Source organism: Electrona antarctica, assembly GCF_951216825.1.
Source record: "Electrona antarctica genome assembly, contig: scaffold_41, whole genome shotgun sequence".
Taxonomy (NCBI): Eukaryota; Metazoa; Chordata; class Actinopteri; order Myctophiformes; family Myctophidae; genus Electrona; species Electrona antarctica.
In genome coordinates, this window is record NW_027638439.1 from 816,991 (window position 1) to 833,794 (window position 16,804).

The 16,804-nt window shown below is 44.7% G+C and overlaps 1 protein-coding gene across 1 annotated transcript; it reads right to left on the reverse strand.

The window, feature by feature from the left end:
- Window positions 1-1,742: 1,742 nt before the first annotated feature.
- On the reverse strand, window positions 1,743-15,707 carry LOC306918080 (CD5 antigen-like; the record flags this gene model as incomplete). The annotated part of the gene is made up of 8 exons (XM_079530968.1): window positions 1,743-1,777; window positions 1,900-1,930; window positions 2,183-2,485; window positions 3,668-3,973; window positions 7,087-7,287; window positions 7,997-8,212; window positions 8,778-9,017; window positions 15,623-15,707. The coding sequence occupies 8 exons, from the start codon at window positions 15,705-15,707 to the stop codon at window positions 1,771-1,773; spliced, it is 1,389 nt and encodes a 462-aa protein (XP_079387094.1). The 3' UTR covers window positions 1,743-1,770.
- Between the last annotated feature and the right edge of the window lie 1,097 nt (window positions 15,708-16,804).

Genomic DNA, 16,804 nt, shown 5'->3' on the forward strand with positions numbered 1-16,804 from the left:
CCCGCATAACACTTGCTCCGTCGTAGCATTGTGCAACTGGATAGATATAAACTTGACGTTTCAAGAATTATTTTCTGGGCCAGGGATTGAGCTGTCAGGTCCTTCACCTGGTAGGCCTATGTCCCTATTGCTCGTTCCTTTATCATTCCGTTGTGGACATAACGGACCAAGATTGCCAACTGCTCCTTTTTAGATAGGTCTTTAGTTTCATCAACTAAAATAGAAAAGTTCTCGGCTTTCTTTACTTCGTCTATTATTGCTTTCCTAAAAGATAAAGGTTCTCCTATAACCTTTATCATGTCATTCTGAGCCTCTGGGGAAGAATAATGTGCAATCATGTCTGGGGAGTCACTGGGGAGGCACTGTCTGGGGAGGCACTGTCTGGGGAGGCACTGTCTGGGGAGGCACTGGGGAGGCACTGTCTGGGGAGGCACTGTCTGGGGAGGCACTGTCTGGGGAGGCACTGGGGAGGCACTGTCTGGGGAGGCACTGTCTGGGGAGGCACTGTCTGGGGAGGCACTGTCTGGGGAGGCACTGGGGAGTCACTGGGAGGCACTGTCTGGGGAGTCACTGTCTGGGGAGGCACTGGGGAGGCACTGTCTGGGGAGGCACTGGGGAGGCACTGTCTGGGGAGGCACTGGGGAGGCACTGTCTGGGGAGGCACTGGGGATGCACTGGGGAGTCACTGGGAGGCACTGTCTGGGGAGGCACTGTCTGGGGAGGCACTGGGGATGCACTGGGGAGGCACTGTCTGGGGAGGCACTGGGGATGCACTGGGGAGGCACTGTCTGGGGAGGCACTGGGGAGGCACTGTCTGGGGAGGCACTGGGGAGTCACTGGGGAGGCACTGTCTGGGGAAGCAATATCTGGGGAGGCACTATCTGGGGAGGCACTGACTGGGGAGTCACTGGGGAGGCACCATCTGGGGAGGCACCATCTGGGGAGGCACTATCTGGGGAGGCACTGTCTGGGGAGGCAATGGGGAGGCACTGTCTGGGGAGGTACTGGGGAGGCAAGGTCTGGGGAGGCACTGTCTGGAGAGGCACTGTCTGGGGAGGCACTGGGGAGGCACTGTCTGGGGAGGCACTGTCTGGGGAGGTACTGGGGAGGCACTGTCTGGGGAGGCACTGTCTGGGGAGGTACTGGGAAGGCACTGTCTGGGGAGGCACTGTCTGGGGAGGCACTATCTGGAGAGGCACTATCTGGAGAGGCACTGTCTGGGGAGGCACTGTCTGGGGTGGTACTGTCTGGGGAGGCACTGTTTGGGGAGGCACTGGGGAGGTACTGGGAGGCATTGGGGAGGTACTGGGGAGGCATTGGGGAGGCTGTCTGGGGAGGCATTGGGGAGGCACTGTTTGGGGAGGCACTGTCTGGGGAGGCAATGGGGAGGTACTGTCTGGGGAGGCACTGTCTGGGGAGGCACTGGGGTGGTACTGGGGAGGCACTGTCTGGGGAGGCACTGGGGAGGTACTGGGGAGGCATTGGGGAGACACTGGGGAGTATAAAGCTCTAGTTATGAAGGTGTGGAAAAATAATCAAACATGAGAGTTGATCAAACACTTTGAAGACGTTATGTGTTTAATGTTGAATTATCAAATGTATCCAGACAGACAGGGGGCATGAAAGGGACACAGAGAGACAGACAGAATGGGTTTACTCTGGTTACACCCCACCACTCCGAACCACCGCTACTCCGAACGCCCACTTCCATTCATCGGAATAGCGGGGTTTCTCCACTGTTCCGTTCATCCCGCCAACCTGATGTTCTCATCACGCTCTGCTCAGAGACAACAGAATAAACAGTAAAGAAAAACAAATGAATATTACTTTTATTAGAAGAAAACATTTTAGGCTAAAAATTATCTATAATAGTTCAGTTGTTGGTTCGTCTTGGTTTACCTGGTGTTTGGCGTTGGTTGAACCGGGCGACCTGAAGAGAAGAAGACATGTTAAAATGAATGGTTTTGAGTGCAACAGGGTGGTTAATCTGTTGACATGCAGGATATGATGTCCTTTGTTTCTCCCGTTTGCTGCCATTTGTATGCCAATGTATAGGCCTATTTAGTAATACAAATAAAAATCTACAACGTAATTAGTAACTAATTAAGTTATTAAAAATAATTGCTGACAGACAGACAGACAGATGAAATAAGATACTGTATTACTGTCATTGTTTGTTTACCAGAACACGTTATCTCCCGTAAGACGTTGGAGTGACCAGAGGAATCCCATTCCTTCCCGATGCAGTCCTTGGCCGTAGACTCATGTCCGTGGCAGTTGGAAATCGTACGCCACACTGCGTGGCGTTCGGAGCTCCTTCTGCTGGCCGTGTGGAGAGCGTGGCCACAGCCCAGCTGTCTGCACAGCACGTGCGTGTCCTTCATGTCCCAGTCGTCGTAGCGCTCGACCGTCGGCCTCCACCTTCCCCACAACTGCATCTCCAGCACACCGTCACAGTCGCTGGGTCCTCCCACCAACCTGAACTCTACGCAGAGACAGAATGGATGAATACTGAAAAGCTCGCCTCAAAACACAGTCCCCCGGGGCGCCCACTGGCCAAGTGGTCCAGGCGCATGCCCCACATAGGCTTTGGCCTGACAGCGCGTTGCGTGTTCGAGTCCACGTTCATGACGCCTTTTGCTGCATGTCTCTCCCCTTGTCTCTCTCCCTCTTTCCTGTCATTCTTCACTTGTACTATCAATAAAGGCAGAACAGCCAAAAAAACTATCTTTAAAAAAAAAACACACAGTCACGCAGACAGAACTGCTCAGCATCGTATTCCTAAGCATAGCCTCAGTAAACTATGCTTAAACGGTTAAACCTAACCTTATTCCCAACCTTAACCGTTATAGTATAAAGTTCTATGCCTAACCATACACTTATTTCTAACCTCATTCTCAGTATAACAGATACAAAAATACAAGAACCGCCACACTGAGCGGTCGGCGGAAAAAAAACTAGGGCGAGCAGGTTTTAAGGCGAGCATTCCAGATACCGAACGGGTTAGTGAAGAAGAAAAAGTAGAAATATGAGTTTAATTAGAAGAAAACCTTTTTAGGCTACAGACAATAATGTTTGGTTGTTGGTAAGAGTCTGTGACCCAAATTAAAAATGTGGACCCAAAAGTTGTATAATTCTTTTTTTCCCTCAAATGTATGGAATGTACCGGCATTTTGTTTTGAAAATTTAACACAATCATCAGCCAATTCTTCTGGGCCTCAAACCCAGTACCGCCCAGTCCCGTTTCACTGAAGGACCCCAAGGGCCCCAATGGCTAATTTGGCCCTGGGAGCAGGGCTGGACTGGCCGTAGGACGTAACGGGCATATTCCCGGTGGGCTGCGACCGTAGGGGGCCGCCATGATATAGAGTAGTAGGTAGAGTAGCCTACAGCTGTGCAACAGGTCGGTTTATCTGTTGACATACAGGAGATGATGTCCTTTGTTTCTCCTGTTTGCTGCTATTTATTTACTTGAGTAACTGTATGAATTCTATCAGAACATATAGATACTAAAGGTATGCTGGAATGAATGAGACAAGCAATAGTTCGGTGTATAGAGCGCTATCCAAACTGCTTCATAGTGCGTGTTCGCACGCACGCACACACACGCACGCACGCACACGCACACCCCTGCTAAACGAAACCTAAAGTGTAGGTGATATATTACCTGAGCAGGTGAGTCCAATGGCCTCGTCAGGTGAGCAGGTGTTTCTCGTTGAGTCTGAGGCTCTACAGTCCAGGAGATCAGACTCGTTGCCATGACACTGGAACTCTTTGGTCCACATCGGAACGATGGCTTCTCCATAGAGCGCCCCCTGGAGGATTGCATGGGTTCCACCACCGAGCTGCCTGCAGACCACCTCCGCCTCCTGCTGGTCAAAGTCAGCTTCACACACCGAGACCCACGACTGGTTAGACTTCACCTCCACTCTGCCCGAGATCTCACTGGACCCATTCACCAACCTTACTGACCCTGGTAGAGAGAGAGAGAGAGAGAGAGAGAGATTTCTAAACCATTTAACTTTTCTATACAATGATGGTCTGGAATATTTTTAACCTACCCTTAAACTCATTAAGCGCCAGGGGGATATATAGGGCCGTTAGTCGGCGAAGCCAGCCAAATGTGCAAGATAAGCAGAGAAGGCGAGCGCTTGTTGTCTGCCGTTTGAATCGGAAGTGACTATGGTAACGTTCTCCTTACTGGCCTACGCAGGGCTGCCAAATTTCAGGAAATGGCAAGAGTGAGACTTTAGTGTCATGATGCGTTCGGCCGCCGCCCAGAAAAAATTTGGCCTTTTTAACATTGATTAAGAGGAATTCAGACATCCCACCATCCTAAAAAAATCCTAAAATATATGAACATTAAATGCCACATATGATTAACATAGGCTATATGTGGATATATATGTGCTAGGCCTATATATGATGATGAATATATTTCCTATAAATCCGCATGTTGTTATATCAAGGTTCAAGGTTTCTTTATTTTGTCTCCCAAGGGAGAAATGTGTCTTGGACCCCAAGGACCCGCCCTGCAGCATGCAGATGCAATACATACAATACAATACAAAACAATACACAATACAAGACAACAAGGCACACAACAATATGCACATACACACGCACGCACGCACACACGAGTTAACTTCTTTGTCCCCGCACCGTTCCTCAATCCTCGTCAAGAGACGAACGAACACACCACTGATACTCACTTGAAGCTTTGTTTACTACTCCTCTCACTCTCTGCTGTTGTAGCCAGTGTGCTTTGTGTGTTTACTTCCCTCCATGCGTCATGGTGTGTGAGAAATAGGAGGTGTGTGTGTGTGGGGGGAGGGGGGTAGCCAAAATTCTCACATGTCTCCCCCCTTCTCCGCTCCCTGCATTGGCCCCCGGAGTACAAAACTCTGATGCCGGTCTTCAAAGCAACCAAAGGTTTGGCACCCTCATACCTTCAGTCTGATAGGACCCTAAAAAAAAACTCCCGCGCACTTAGATCAGCCAACACACCAAGGAAGCTGGAAAAACATTCACTAAAAACTCCAGGACAACGCTCCACACGTCCCAAACTCTTCTCCATTCTGGCTCCAAAACAATGGAACGTACTTCGCATTGCAATAAGAACTGCCAATCTTCCGCCAGTCTGAAAACTCACCTCTTCAGACTCCATCTTAGCCCATAGCACTTGCCATAGCCTCGACGACCTTACAGCCGTATGCAAAAGCTCAACTTATGTAATTTAAAGAGCATTTTATGTAGACATAGCACTCTATAGTGTGTATGCATTGTTTCATTATATAGATATTCCACTCTTAGACAGATGTTCTTAGCTTACGTATGATTTTTTTATTGATGACTTATTTTCATGTATTTTATGTATTACCATGTGTTGTTCTTTCTTACTGTAAATCGCTCTGGATTAAAAGTGTCTTTTAAATGCCTAAATTGTAAATGGATACCTGAACAGATGATCTTGGTGGTTTTCGGGGCCCACATCCTTTCCTCGTGGGTTAGTACCGAAGCAGCGCTGCCACAGCCTATCTGTCGACACACTTCGTGCGCCACCCTGAGACTGAAGGCATATTCAGAATCCCGGACTTGAACCCACTCTCCATCGTCTCTCTTCTTCTCCAGCGTACCGTTACAGTGGCTGGTTCCTCCCACCAACCTGACGTCTGTGGTGTTAGACATGAGACATTTTTGTTGAGTAGAGACAGACTGACTTTTCTGCTGATTTCTGCTGGTCAGCGGACTGACCTCATGCTTCCTTCTATGTATGAGGAGTCCAAGCTGCTTCTTTTCACCTGACACGGCAGAGTTTCACCGGATGGACATGGAAGGAACTTTCTGACAAGCAGCTAAATATTGTCCAATACGTTTTGTTATTCAAATGCAATCTAGTTGAATCGTTTTACTGTGATATCAATTAGACGGCAAATGATCATTGAGTAACGTTAGCTCTGACTCGCACATTATGTGAGATCACATCATGTATCACATTTATAAAACATAGCCTATATGATATCTAATCTATGGGCTCTCTCACTCTCTCTCTCTCTCTCACTCCTTGTAATGACAGGACAGGACTCTGTGCGTACCTGTGCGTAATGTGACTATATCGTTAGATTGGAAGACAATACAGTCTTGGCTGACAACACCAATTGAGGTGATTTTCTTCAACCGTCATCTGTCGGCAATTTGATCATTAACTTTAGCTCTGTTGTTCATTAAGCAATGTAATCATATTGTGTATATGTTACATCTTGATTGTGTTGTGTAAAGCAATGTGACATTCTCTTTCTTTATGCCTAAATAGGCAAACCTTGACTGTAGAAAACAATGAATAAAATATAGCCACATAACACGTCGATCATGACTTATTAGGCCGGCTTCCTCGCCGTTCTCAAATAGACTACTAATAATGCGACGATACCAGAAGTCCATTAACGTAATCAAAGTCATGCAATGACAACAAAAATACAGTAAAACTAATCACATTAGAACATATTGACTTCCTCGTTGCAATGAACATTGAACAGCCAACTCAAACCGATTGTCTTGGGCGTGTGGGTCACGTTTAAAAGCACAAAGATCATGACATGCTAGAGAATGACAAAAGAACAAGCTGAATCAAGTGTGAATCAAACTTTCTTTTTATTTCTTTATTTGTGTTCCCGGTTGCTGCGGGAGGTGGGCGGCCCTCCTCGTTTTTCTCTAACCGACTTCGTTGTGATTGGCTTTTGGCGAGGCTGCAGCTGGCTGCTATTGGTCCTCTCCGACAGACCGTTTGTTGATTCTCTGTGCAGGGCACAGAGAATGCACAGAGAATCCAGGACCGCGATTGGCCGCCCAAGCTCGACAAAGAAGTTACAACAGACGCCAGCGTGCCCCCTAAGCAATGTGATTTTGATGTTATCTCCCCTACTGGTAGGCTACAAAACAGCATGGAATTGTGGACAAAATCTTACAACAACAAATATTCAAAGTGTTGGGTCTGAGAGGCTAAATCTCATATAATGGTGGTCTATGATCAAAAGCAGAATAAATAAATAATGGACCTAGACGTGAAAGGGGTTAAAAACCACTGACCTGAACAGATGAACTCCTTTTTCCCGCCGGCACGGAACATTATCCCCGAGGCAGCCGAGCCGCAGTCCAGCTGTTGACACAGCTGCTTCTCCTTCATCAGGGTCCAGGTGTCATCATCCTTGAAGATAAGCCTCCACCCTGCGTTGTGTCTCTCGGTCAGTTTACCAACACACTTACCCTCTCGTTCCGCCAACCTGAAATCTGGACAGAGACCACAGAATAAAATGGTAAAGAAATATATATAATAAAGTCATATAAGACTTCCTCCTCCAGAGGGAAGTCTGGAGCTCTCTGCCGGAACTGTTGACATGCACCGGACCAGCATAAACCTAGCTTGAGGCGCGGTGGAACCCTGTTGTAAAAAGTGTAGTTGGTGTTTTACCTGAGCAGGTGAGTCCAACGGCCTCGTCAGGTGAGCAGCTGTTTCTCGTTGAGTCTGAGGCTCTACAGTCCAGGAGAGCAGACTCGTTGCCATGACACTGGAACTCTTTGGTCCACATTGGAACACTGGCCTCTCCATAGAGCGCCCCCTGGAGGACCGAAGGAGGCCCACAGCCAAGCTGCCCACAGGCCACCTCCGCATCGTGCCGGTCAAAGTCAGCTTCACACACCGAGACCTACGACTGGTTAGACTTCACCTCCACTCTGCCCGAACACCAGCTGGTCCCATTCACCAACCTCACTGACCCTGGTAGAGAGAGACAGAGAGAGAGAGAGAGAGAGAGAGAGAGGCTTAAAAAGAGAATATAGATTTCTGCCATTGTTGAAGTCATTGTTGAGTGGCACTATCCCCTCCAATGCATGGATTTTGAAGATTACGTCACATGCCAGCCAAGTCTATGGGAGTTTGTTTAGCCTAGGGCACAGAGCACGGAATGTGATGTATGATGATAAAAATTCCTTCTGTCACCTGAACAGATCACCTCCACACTGCTGGCAGCGCCGTCGGGCCTAATGGTGGTCGTGGAAGCTGCGGTGCCGCAGTCCAGCTGTCGACACACTTCATGCGCCGTCTTCAGTTCGAACTTATAGTCGTAGTGATCGGCGCGCACCGCTCTCCACTCTCCATCCAGTCTCCTCTCCAGTATACCAGCACAGTGGCTGGCTCCGCCCACCAACCTGACATCTGTGGTATGTGTGGACAGTGGTGGGAAAAGTACTCACTTCTGTTTTACTAAGTAAAAGTATAAATGTAGATAGAAATGTAGATTTCTCAGACAATTTTAGCCTTTTATTACTAGCAGTCCTGCTCCTGTAATGCACCTAACCCTAACCCTGTTACAGGTAATGGTGTGGAATAAAAAAATTACTATGTTCGGAATTAAAAATGTGCTTGAGTAAAAGTACAATATAAACCATGACAAGTTTAATCATACACCTCAATGCAGTCACAGAACGTCAGTCAGTCTTATTGTCATGAAAAAATGTAAATTAAATACAAAATAAAAATTTGAAAAGAAACTAACCTACAATAAAATACAAATCACAATTTGGAACTTCACGATTCGATTTTAAAACGGTGGCATTGAAAATTGCGATACATGAGTGAATGGTAAATTGCCCACCCCTATAAGACACTGTTTAGAATTGTGTCGTTTGTTACCTGAACAGATCACCTCCACATCGTCATAACTCGTCGTGTGTTACCTGAACAGATCACCTCCACATCGTCATAACTCGTCGTGTGTTACCTGAACAGATCACCTCCACATCGTAATAACTCTTGGGGAACCAGAACCCAAACAGACCGCTGGTTCCCGTCGGAGCGGAGACGGAGCCACAGTCCAGCTGTCTGCACACGTGATGCATTTCCATCAGCTTCCAGATGTCATCGCTTTGCCAAGTTGTGATCATTGTTTTCCACTCTCCGTCGGGTTTCTCCTGCAGTTTACCGATACATCTACCTTCCTTTCCTTCCACCAACCTGACCCCTGTACAGAAACAACAGAATACAGTTTTAAAAAATCACACCCGTGTGAAGTGAGGGGCGCTAATATATTAAAGTCTAACTCATGTTGATTAGGTGATGTAATGGTGATGTAAAACAAACGGTGCCAACACAAACATTTATAAACCCTTATTGACAATAAGGAGACAATATGACGTAATGAGTTACATTATGACGTACATTTTATGTATTACATACATACATGTATGTACAATGCTGTGCATATGTGACATGTACATGTCACGTCCTGTCCTAGGACGTACCACGCCTGGACCGCCGTCCCTACCTTTGCCTCTCTGTTGCCTCCCTTCCCCTGGCTGATTGTGAGACTGTGTCCACCTGCGCTTCTAAGCTGAAGAGACTTTGGTTAATGAGCATGGAGGTATATTAGGGACTCTGTGTTATTGGTTAGGTTGCTCTATTTTAACACTGTGTTTCCCAAGAGTGGGAGTTTATGTTATATATGCCCTGGGAGGGTTTTCTGAGTTTAAATAAAAGTGCTTGAGTGCAAGTCGTTGTTGCCTGGGTTATTCTGCATACGGGTCCAAATACTGAGGTGTTCCTGACAGTACATGCTTCTTTGAAGTATATATTTTTCCTATATGTTTTGTTTTCTACACTTCATTTGTAATGTGAAACAAATTGCCTGTCAATTGATATTAAAATGGCAAATTATACAACAGGTCGTTTCGAGGAAGCAATCTTGAAAAAGCCATCTAGGCGTGCTTAAACGAGCATGATGGAACGTCTAATCAAAACATACAAATCGGTCTCGCTGTTCGCGAGTTTCATGGGACATTTTCGGTCGTAGTGGATTCATCTCTTTCCCGAATATCTTAGTTATAATGACATTGAAGGGTATTAAATGTTTGTCTTTTACCTGAGCAGGTGAGTCCAACAGCCTCGTCAGGGTAGCAGGTGTTTCTAGTTGAGTTTGCACAGTCCAGGAGAACAGACTCGTTGCCTTCACACTGGAACTCTTTGGTCCACATCGGAACAGTGGCTTCTCCATAGAGCGCCCCCTGGAGAATTGGATGAGTTCCACAGCCAAGCTGCCTGCAGACCACCTCTGCGTCCTGCTGGTCAAAGTCACCTTCACACACTGAGACCCACGACTGGTTAGACTTCACCTCCACTCTGCCCGAACACGAACCAGTCCCATTCACCAACCTCACTGACTCTGGACAGGAGAGAGCGAGCAAGATTTTTTTTTAAATGTACTTAGATATACCTTTATTGATCCCACAGGGGGAAAATCAGTGTCCAAGAGGCAGCGCAGCAGGATTCACAGAGTTACAGTTCAAGATGAACTCATCTACTGCCAAGGGTGCATTTCTGTGGTTTTTATTGATTAAGTTAGATCGCTAATTTCTAAAAAATTACCCCGGGCCTTAACCCGAAGTTAGCTCACGGATTAGCAATCCTATTGCGGGAGGATCGCGGACCACCCGAGGCATGATTTATTTTTGCCACGACCAGTGACACGACCGTTATCGGCCATAAATAAACCTTGTTTTGATTAGAATCAAGATCTGGGATTAGAATCCAAGATAAAAGGGTGTTAAGACTGCGGCTATTGTTGAAGTAAATGAGGAGGAACCTTTTTACTGATGCATGAACCACTACCGGTTTCTCTCCTAGACACAGAGATAGATAGACATTAAAAGACGGAGATCTCCGTCCATGGCAGTCGGTGTTAGGATAAACAATCATTGTTTTGTTACCTGAGCAGATCAAATGCACATTGGTGACCCAACGACTGACTTCATTGTGATTAAACCCTGCAGCGGTGCCGCAGTCCAGCCGGTGACACACTTCGTGAGCTTCCTTCAGCTTAAACGTGTAATACTGATCCTTAACGGCATCCCAGGATCCATCGCGAGGACGAGTGTGCCGATACAGTCACTGGGTCCATTCACCAGGAATACCTCATCATCTGTACAGAGAGACAACAGCATGAAGAGGAAAGAAAAATATACAGACATATAAATATACAGCTTTATAGACCTAAATATATAAATATACAGATATACATCATCATCTGGACAGAGACAGGAAAGAAAAGGCAAGAAAAAAGAGGAACAGAAAAGAAGGGGGGGGGGGGATTAGGGATTAAATATTTGACTTTGATCAGAAGAAAACCTTTTACACTACAATGTTTAGTTGTTAGCAGTGGTGGAGATAAGTAACCAAATACATACATTTACAAGCGGAACTCTGTCTCCATCTGCCTCAATGTAAACAGATTTATTTATCTCTGGTTTTTGTCCCCAGATTGTGTTTTTGGTCAAAACTAGCTGTAGTATGTTTGTTTGTGTATGTAGGTTTTCCGGGTGAAAGAAAAGATGATCGTCCACCACTCCAAGCATTTACATCCGGTTAGCGTCTCATTCAAAATACACTGAAAAACACTGGCGGTGGTGGAAAAAAAATGTAATTAATTAATTCCTGGAACATCTAAGGCCCAGGCCACACGTCTATGGATCTTTTGCAAAACGCACATTTCTCTGTGCGTTTGGGCCTTTCAGCCACACGCAAACGGCGTTTTCGGCCACTCAAACGGAGGTTTTTTTAAACGGATAAATAAGTGAAGATTTTCGAAAATATCCGGATCGGTGGAGCTGTGTAGTCATGCAAAACGGAGCTTTTGAGAAACGATGATGTCACCGCTTATTAGCGCATATAATTTTTACTATAATTAGGTGAGAAATGCAGCTTGTGCCTGCATGGAAACTACACAGATATCTATCCAATTGTTCATGTTTATATATCACTGTTAACAACTTTAAAACTTATCATTGCATCAACTGCAGCGAGCAAAGGCTCTGCTCTGCTGCATCCAATAATACATATATCAGCCTACTAGTCCAGTGCGGACTGGTGATTTCATTTGTATTGGTGCCGAGTGCTAAGCACAACCGATTGTTTTAATTCAAAGTGGTATATATTCTGTGAAATGTTTATCGTCATTCCGTGTATCTACAAGCTCCAAGTGTTGCGTCCACATGCAGCGCGTTGTGAGCTTGCAGATCGTCGGTGCCGTCCATGAATCCAAGCAGAGGTCCTCACAAGTATAGGTAAAACACTGCCAGTCCTCAGCGCAATGGCCCATTGCGCAAAGAAGTTGAGATTTTACTTGTGCGATATTCAGACAATCTTCAACCGATTGTTATAATTCGAAGTGGTATATATTCCGTGAAGTTTATATTTTCATTGGGTGTACAAGTCATGTTTTTAATATGCCTTTATCAAATGATATAGAGAGATGGGTAGTGCCCAAGTATATTAGCCATGCAGCCTATATGATCTGTGGTGCGCTTGCTAGGCCTACACTCTCTCAATTAGGGATTTTCCCAAAGGTTAATTTCACTGATGTGACGTGTACAACCTTTATTCAAATAGTTTCATTTGTATTGGAGTGCGAAGCTTGAACAATAGGTTAATTGCGGAACGCTATGGATAAACTGTGGATATTAACCTATAAGGACCCAGGCCAAATTCCATTGCGCAGTAGCCTATACACCAACAAGTCTATGCGTGGTGTGGCACATCTCTCTCATGTTTAGGTAATTAAGGGCGCACCATGGACTGCATCTCACTCCCTACATGCTGACAATGTGCGCGCGTGAACTTGTATTAGCCTACACATTATAACGTGACATTTATTATACAGCTCGAAAATATAGCCACTCTACAAGCTCACAACTGGTTGTGGACACTTCTATAGGTCTGACTATGCTATTCATTTTTGTGCAGGACTTGCCAAGTCGCCAGAGCAATGGTAAAGTGTTTATCATTTTTAAATTATATGGAGAGAAAAGTCGAGAGTCGGGATTTGGAGATTTACGCACATAGTGTGACATGCTGAAATGCGGTACTTATTCCTTCATTAAAAAATATGATTGGCACCATAAGTGTAAATATAAAATCAAGTATAATATAGCCTACAATTGAAACCTGCTACTGCAGTGATTTTATCCTGTGTTCAATGCGTTTCTGCGTTTGGGTGTGGACATAGATATCTCTGTCGTATGGCCAGGGATTTTTTTCTAAAACGGAGGACGAAAATATCCGTTTTGCAAAAGATCCAGAGTAGTGTGGCCTGGGCCTAAATGTGACCATGCCTTCTCTGTTGCTTAACACTAGCATGTCTGAAATAAATTCTCTTCTACTATGACGGCTAACGGTCAGGATGACCGTGTTTTTCGTGCGATTTGATTGGCCATTCTCTCCCCCACTCGTCTAATGATCTTCACACCTCCCTGCACCCGTTGACGGCTTGCCATTGTCTTCTAAATGTTACATTCCAACTAATTCAAGGCAGCAGTTTCAACTGACAGGACAACTCAAGTTATTTTTTCTTTTTCATTTCAGTTTACCAAACTATAATTATAGTGACGATGTGAGCGCTATATTGAATACCCTTGTGCAGCAAACACTGTCCGACTTTGTATTGAGACAATAAAATAGGCTACCACACGCCAGAGTCAGGCACATTGCTCAGAGTGAGACGAAATACGACATTAGAGTTATATATTGTCATTTTTATATAGAGGGGAAACATTATAGGGAGGGAGGTCTATCGCGTTGGAATGATTAATGTCATCGATGTCATTTTTACACTGTTCGTTTAGCGTGCCCTCCGAAAAATAAAGTCACAAACAATGTCTGTTTATTTCTCCCGAAAAAGTTTGGGAGCGGATAAAACACTGTCCGACTTTGTATTACCATTGGGTAGGTTTTTGGGAAGGCTAATTCTTGCCTAGCCTTACATACCCGCTGCCTATGATCGATGTAATTTATATATATTTGATTGAATGTGCCAGCAGAGAGGTCCGTAGCAGAAGTTTTATAGCAGCACGGTTTATATATACACCATAGGATAGATCAAGTCATGTGACGCATCACCGCCACAAATAGTGCTACAGCGTTATCTAAAATGCACTTCCGCATCTTTTCACTGACAAAACATTTAGAGGTTCGGGAAGTCTATCGGGTTGGACTGATTTCAAACACTGCAGTCATTTTTGTTTGGAATCGCGCATCAGCAAGCATTCTCGCTCCATGGAAAGGAAATGTCGGTCGGGTCAAACAGACCATGCTATAAACTTTATTATTCCAGGATAATTGAACAAATATAACCTCTAAAACAACATTTAGTCTATGCTGTGAGTACATTCGTAATGTAACTTCACTGCTTGCGGGGGGAGAAAGGGTGAAGACGGTCAATGTGACCGAAAAAGTACAGTCATAGTAGGTATAATGTCTAAAATCATATTTACAAAACGTTTCAGATGGAAAAAAAAACAGAGATGATTTGAATCGAACATTTAGAAAAAGTCATGCAAGGGGAACTTTCTCAGGACTTCATGGGCCAAGAAAATCCACTTCAAAATTTCAAAATCGGTCAGAAAGACCGCTCCGACGTGCTAGTGTTAAATCAGTGGTTTTCAACACTTTTCATAGGAAGGAGGTCCATTATTTATCGGGCATTTGAGCCACGGACCACCATTTGATGAGATGTAGCCTCTCAAAGCCCCCCCCCCAAGGACCACTGGCTGGACCACTGGTCGAGAACCACTGGCTTGCTTAGAATGACTCAATGATTAATCCAGGCCCTGGCTGAAGGAGATCGATACGATGTCCTCATTTACCCTCAGTAAACAACAAACAGAACTGAACAAATACGAGGCCGACCACATATTAGCGTCTGGTGATGGTTCACTGTGGTTCTCAGACGCCCACATTAACACTAATGAATTTGGCACTACCCCCCCCTCCCATATGCAAAACAATATGCTAATAAAACCAACAGTAATAATAATTTAAAATAAAAATAACAGTTCATAAACAGTTAAACAATCTTGGCCAAAATCCCAATAACACTTTATTGTCATTCTTACTCTGTATAGCTATTTATTATTTTGTTTTTGAAACGTTTCTTAAGTTTACCCATATCTATAAATTATTTTAACCCTGTAACACCCGGATATATGTCTACTTGCAAAAAAGAGATTTCAACCTTACTACTACTTTGTACTACTATGACTTATCAGAGGAAATTAATAACTATAAATGTGAATACAAATGCACATTTATAATAATTATTAAAATAATAATAAAATAATAATTTACATTTGGGGATATCTTTCACTATAATAAATAAAACATGTTCTAGACATTCTAATGATCACAAACACATACAAATATATATTACAGGCATTTGAATTACTTGTATCAGGGTTAAAGGTCAAAGGTCATAGTTTAATTTTCATTTTGAAGTTGTGTGAATTTCTGCCTCTGTGGGGAGTATTTATATGAAAATATCATGACCAATGGCATAGCAAGACTAAACAATGAACATCATGTGTTTAGGTGGTGCAACCACTCCAAGGACCTATGTTTAGAGTACCAACATGTCCCTGTGTTTAGAGTACCAACAGGGGGCACTGTTGCACCACTCACTTCAGATTTGGTCAGATGTTTTTGTTTAAACATGCATTTTCCTCTAAGTAAATATCGTCTCTTTCTCATTGTGAACAGCAGCAACCTGTGAACCAAAGTGCATCAAACACTCCTTAATCTTACCAACATCTATAAAGTGCAGCTCGGTGGTTAGAGTCAGAGAGGACAGCAGCAGAGAGGTCACACTCAGCCACAGAGCCGTCTTCATCCTGCTGTCTGCTGCTCCTGTGTGTCTGAAGCTCCAACAGAACACGGACCACAGATTCACTAATAATTAATGGAAGTCCTGCAGTCTCCTCTATTTGTACAGCACATATGAAATGTGGACAGTTCAGAGTCAGAGTCCACATGAGCCCAAAGAGTTGGGGATTATACTGTAAATGATCTCCTAGCTAAATCCGCCGTGTTTACAAAGATTGATTGACTGAATGTCTTTAAAAGGTACAGCCAGTAAAACAAGTAAGAAACACTCCAAGTGGACGACACACGACAAGCCAGAGGTTTGTTGTGTCCATGTTAAGCCGCTTTTTCGAATGCCCCCGCCCCCTGTCAAAATCGCTAAAATGTCTGAAACGAAAGAAAGCAACAAATGAAAGTAAAAATAACACTCATCTTTTTCTTTCTTTCCTGTCCTTTAAAATGCCCGTGGCACATTGGGGAGTGATGGGCAGTAGGCACTAACCAATGGGAGGACAGATAAACATCCTGTGTGGGGTGCATACATATGTTGGTTAGACATACTAACAGTCCGACAGGCATTAGTCTGACAACACCGTCGCTCCCTACATGCACGGCCGGTTAACCCTAGAACACTAAACACGGGTGATTTTCACCTGGACGATTATATTTTTGCAATTTTCATAATGTTGCTGATGTCTGAGGTGGGCGGGTCTTTCAGTACCTTCATGATGCTCAGTGACATCATAGAAGGTAGGTTTGTTTCCCTGCCCACATCCCTGTTTTTCTTTTTCTACAGGCAGGTGTTCGGGTGAATTTCACCCGTGTTTAGTGATAGTGTGATAGAGAAAAAAATACCATACACACCTAGCCTGGATCCAGCCCAAAGACCCGGCCCACTCTCTGAGTGGACTGAGTCTCTTGGTCTGGTGTTGCACTGTGAACCTATAATTTCTTTGGTACAAAAATGTATTATCCAATGAGAATCGGTGGTGGGGGTGGGTCTAACAAACAACCAATCAGCGCCGAGTCCCGTTTTCAGCGTCATCACGCAGCGCAACACACAGAGGAAGGAGGGAAAAACAACACCAATGGCTACTGGTTGAGGGAAATTCTAATCCCCTCCCC